Consider the following 4,758-nt stretch of genomic DNA (forward strand, 5'->3'; position numbering starts at 1 on the left):
CTCAGGTGATCTGCCCGCCTCAGCCTCCCAAAGTGCTGGGATTACAGGCGTGAACCACCACGCCCAGCCTGCATATATGTACGTATGTATGGATGGATGGATAGATAGATAGATAGATGATACAGCCTTCAGCCCGCAGGACTCCGAACCCTCCAGGTGCCTTTCTCCTCAGATGCTCTTTTTCCCAGGCGGCTCCGCGGCAGAGTCCCATCGCCCTAAATGCCACACTTCTGCTGACGCAGCACAAGAAAAACCCGATAGCCCGCTTAATCCAAAATGCCTAGTGTCGACAGATAGATAGATAGATAGACATTAGGCATTTTGGATTAGGCGCCCACCTATGCCTGTATATCTTCATCTTAACAAGTTACATATGCAATGACCCTATTTCCAAATAAGGTCACATTCTGAGTTATTACAGGTTAAGACTTATAGCTTTTTGGGGACAGGAAGAATCATGGGGAAGACACAACTCAAGCCATAACAAGAAACACTTTCGACAGTCATTGCCAATTTGCAGATGTTAAGGCTCATATAATATTATTATATTAATGAACAATAATTATAATATTATTGTTCATTAACACATAAATGTGTAGGTATGTTTTTCCCCTTAAAAAAACCACACTGGTGTAATGAAAAACAATCCACTACTTTTCCTTTTAGTGCTGCAATTTTTTTTTAACTGGAATGATTACTTCAACAAAAGAAAATTTCACTATCAGCGTTTCTTTTCAGGGCATCGTTATTATCCATTTCACCATTTCTACTGAAAATCACTGTGTTAAAAACGATGCGCGCAGGTGTCAGCCAGGCCAGCTGGCCACTGCTGGGCCGGGTAGGGCGGGCAGCCCGCAGGACCCCGAACCCTCCGAGAACCTTTCTCCTCAGACGCTCTCTTTCCCAGGGGGCTCCGCGGCGGAGAGTCCCATCCCCCTAAATGCCACGCTTCGGCTGACGCAGCTCAAGAAAAACCCGATGCCCGCTAATCCCACACTAGGGGGCGCCTGGTTCTTCGGCTGCCACCGAGCACTCACTCTGCCTGAAGCCCGTCCAGCTCGCCGCCTCTGGAAAAGCTCAACACCGTTTCTCCGCCCTTTCCGAGACTGCCAACGAGGCAGGCTCTGATGAGCATGCGCAAACACGTTTGCCACGCTCCGTGCTAAGGCGCATGCGTTCCTTGAAATTGCCTCCACCAGGTCTACCTTCCAGTTTCCAGTTCCGGCCTCCAAGGGGCGGGCAGAAGGTGGGAACATGCGGTTGTCGGTCGCTGCAGCCATCTCCCATGGCCGAGTATATCGCCGTCTGGGCCTTGGTCCCGAGTCTCGCATCCATCTGTTGCGGAACTTGCTCACAGGGCTGGTGCGGCACGAACGCATCGAGGCACCATGGGCGCGTGTGGACGAGATGAGGGGCTATGCGGAGAAGGTGAGGAGCTGGGCCCCGTTGTCCACTCTGCGAGTCTGGTCTGAAGGGGCGGGGCCGGCTGCAAGTGGAAAGGGACTGGGACCAACCTGCTAAACCATTCCCCAAGTCTGAGTCCCCTAGGACCCTGAGCTGAACTCGCCTCTCCATCGCCTGTAATGGAAGACTGGTTAGGGCTGCGGAATTAGGGGTGGCGTAGATTGGAAGTGCTTTGCTAGTGGAATGCATGGATTGCGGTCCGGCATTAGAGAAATTAGATTAACGCCTGTTTTCTTGCTCGGTCGGATCCGTGATGTCTTGTCCTCACAGCTCATCGACTATGGGAAGCTGGGAGACACCAACGAACGAGCCATGCGCATGGCTGACTTCTGGCTCACAGTGAGTGCGTCCTATCCGCCTTCAAAATCCTACCTACCCTTTGCTCCCAGGGGTAAGGGTTGGAGGAAGGAGAACTGGACAGAATTAAGCTAGGGTACTCACTTACCGGTCAGTGTTATTGACTAAATTAGAAACTGTGTCTTAAGTTAGTTGAAGTCGATGTGAATACGTCTCTGCACAACTGCCTATAAATGACCCTTTGTGTAACACTGACTCTGCCAGATTGGTGGGGGAGGGGGAGGTCTTTTTACTTGTGGGTGGACCTTACCTTTGGGAGTGGCGTAAAGTTAAATGCCTCTGCAGTTGTGCCTTACTCTGCTGTCTCTTGGATACTTCTCCCTCTAGGAGAAGGACTTGATCCCAAAGCTGTTTCAAGTACTGGCCCCTCGGTACAAAGATCAAAATGGGGGCTACACAAGAATGCTGCAGATCCCAAATCGGAGTATGGATCGGGCCAAGATGGCAGTGATCGAGTATAAAGGGAATTGCCTCCCACCCCTACCTCTGCCTCGCAGAGACAGCCATCTTACACTCCTAAACCAGCTGCTGCAGGGTTTGCGGCAGGACCTCAGCCAGAGCCTGGAAGCAAGCAACCACAGCTCCCACACAGCTCAAACACCAGGGATTTAACTGGATCTGAAGAGTCTGCAGCCCTTAATCAGTCCCCATGATCACAGGCCTTTGGAGTGCTTTTACTCTCTGAGAAGAACGGGAGCTAGAGCTGTAAAATGGACACTCTTGATGGGGTTGAGAACCTTTTGGGGAGCCAGATGGCCCTCTCTTTGCACAATATATAAAAGTCTTTATATAAATATATATAAATTCATTTCTTTTTTCCTTCCTGTGGGGTATCTGGAGAATGAGAATTATCCAAATGCTCAGTCTACCTGAGATAGTAAATCCATGGCTTATGCTTCTGGTCCTTAAATTTGGGTTATTTTTGGTTAGTGCAGTTTTGTTTCTCTTAATGCCAGTTTAGATGGGAATGCATCCTGTAATTCCAAATGTTGCCAGAGGTGGTTGTTTTGACATCTGGTCTCCTAGAGACTGAGTGCTTGGGATTTCTTAGAGAAAGATTACTTCCTGACAGGGGTAGGGGAGTGACAATGTGCAAGTGAAACTTCCTTAAACAATCTAGTACCCTACGAACCTTCTGGGGATACTGCAATCACTCCTCTGTTTTGAGGCAGGATCACACATTACTTTCATGTGTTCCCTTCAACCCCCTGAATGGACCTGGGAGGAGAGGACCCAAGAACTCAGATGTTCCACCACTTTGGCCAAAGGGGTGGAGACATTTAGCAGAGGATGTTGGGCTCCAGGATAAGCTCCTTCCTCTTGGTAGGGGGAAGGGGTAAGAAAGTCTAAGCCAGAGAAGAATTAGGAAATTAACCCTCCTGGGAATTTCCTGGAAGTTTTTATTGTTGTCAAATCTGGCCTCTCTGGGAACCCAGAAAAGGGAAATCCGGCTACAGAATGTGAGAAGCTGGGAACCCCTTTCTTGGCACAGCCAGACTGCTGTTCCCTTGGGTTCAGAGTCTTTCGTAGTGTGGTAGTTTTGGAAAGGAGCCATTGCTCTTGGTCTGAACACTTGATAGCAGTGCCTGATAACTGCCATATCCCCAGTAGAGTAGGTAGAAGAGATTTTATCTTAGGCAGTATCTTCTGAGTGTATTTGGCCCACTGAACCCATCCATTATCTGAGACAATAAGCAAGAGCAAGGGTAGAGGGGTCACTGGTATAGAAGACATAGCTTCAATGACAGAACTATTCTGGGTTATTTAGCTGCAGCTGCCTTAGTCTGATACTTGTCCACTCCCAGCAGAGCTCTTTATCTCTTTTTCTCTACTGTAGTTTGTTCTTCACACTGTTACCAGAAAGCTCTTATATTTTGAATGATATATAGTAGACACTCAAAACATTTATGAAATAAAGCTACAACTCTGCTTCTGCTACAAAAATATACCCCTCCTCCTGTCTTAGCATGAACATCCACCACAGCTTGAAATCTAGGAGTCATACCTGACTTCTAGAGAAATCACTTACCTCAAAACCACATCTTTATTTTGGATAGATGGATTGTGGCTGGGCTCCTGTAGCTTTTCCTCTTAGACCTCAGAAATGTATCTCCCTTTGGGACTTTCAACAGTTCCCTACATGCTTTTTGAGCATCTGCTAGTTCCCAGCATCAATTTAGGCAGCAGGGATACAATATCTACTGTTTGTCATATAGAGACTAGAGACAAGAAACAACCTGTATCATCAATGAGCTCACAATAACAGACCACTGCCACTACCACAGTGGCCTCAAGGGATACTGCTTTCCCTTTAATGTTTTGGGTTTTGGTCCAAATAAAACATGAATCCTAAGACATTTGCTAAAGGCTCAGGAATAACACTAGGAAAATAACAGCAACAAGAATTTTACTAAGCTGGCCTATAAATAAATAACTTTTCTTCACCTAGTGGAATGCTGCCCCAAGTCCATCTAGGTACCTCTTTAAATACATTCCAAACCCTAGAGCAGCACTCTCAAAGGTTCCCCCCATCTTGGGCTCCAGTTCTTTATGGTAAGGTTGACAAGGTAATGATCACTCCTTTCTCAAAAGGTAACACATTTAGGCTTTACAATTAATACACTATAAACCTGATGTCCCAGGGAGATGACTAGAAAAGTCAGTGATTATTTCCTTATACTCATCTACACTGAAGTTAACACGTTTATTTCCATGATGTTTCTCAAATCTGCAGTCAACTCGCTCCCTAATATGAAATCCATGATCCCTCTATCCTGGATTACTGCAACAACCTCCTAACCTCCTTCCTCCAAATTTTTGCTGTAGTGATGGGAATCTGATCATCTTAATTCCCTGGCGATGATCTTCAGTTGTTTATTTCCTATGGGAAAGAGTCCAGATTCCTTATCATGACTACCCTCCTTGTTCATACATCTA

The 4,758-nt window shown here is 46.8% G+C and overlaps 2 protein-coding genes across 3 annotated transcripts in view; one reads left to right on the forward strand and one right to left on the reverse strand.

Moving 5' to 3' along the window:
* Positions 1-1,106, reverse strand: part of LOC108288279 (olfactory receptor 2AG1) — a 58,394-nt gene extending 57,288 nt beyond the window's left edge. For both annotated transcript variants that reach the window (XM_037730939.1, XM_037730938.1), the window contains exon 1: positions 880-1,106. The gene's annotated coding sequence lies outside the window, so the exon portion shown is untranslated. The remainder of the gene's footprint in view (positions 1-879) is intronic.
* On the forward strand, positions 941-2,731 carry MRPL17 (mitochondrial ribosomal protein L17). The gene is made up of 3 exons (XM_017507201.2): positions 941-1,428; positions 1,735-1,803; positions 2,149-2,731. Exons 1-3 carry the CDS (start codon positions 1,255-1,257, stop codon positions 2,431-2,433), a joined length of 528 nt encoding a protein of 175 aa, XP_017362690.1. The 5' UTR covers positions 941-1,254; the 3' UTR covers positions 2,434-2,731.
* The last annotated feature ends 2,027 nt before the right edge of the window (positions 2,732-4,758 follow it).

Source organism: Cebus imitator, unplaced genomic scaffold, assembly GCF_001604975.1.
Source record: "Cebus imitator isolate Cc_AM_T3 unplaced genomic scaffold, Cebus_imitator-1.0 Scaffold370, whole genome shotgun sequence".
Classification (NCBI taxonomy): domain Eukaryota; kingdom Metazoa; phylum Chordata; class Mammalia; order Primates; family Cebidae; genus Cebus; species Cebus imitator.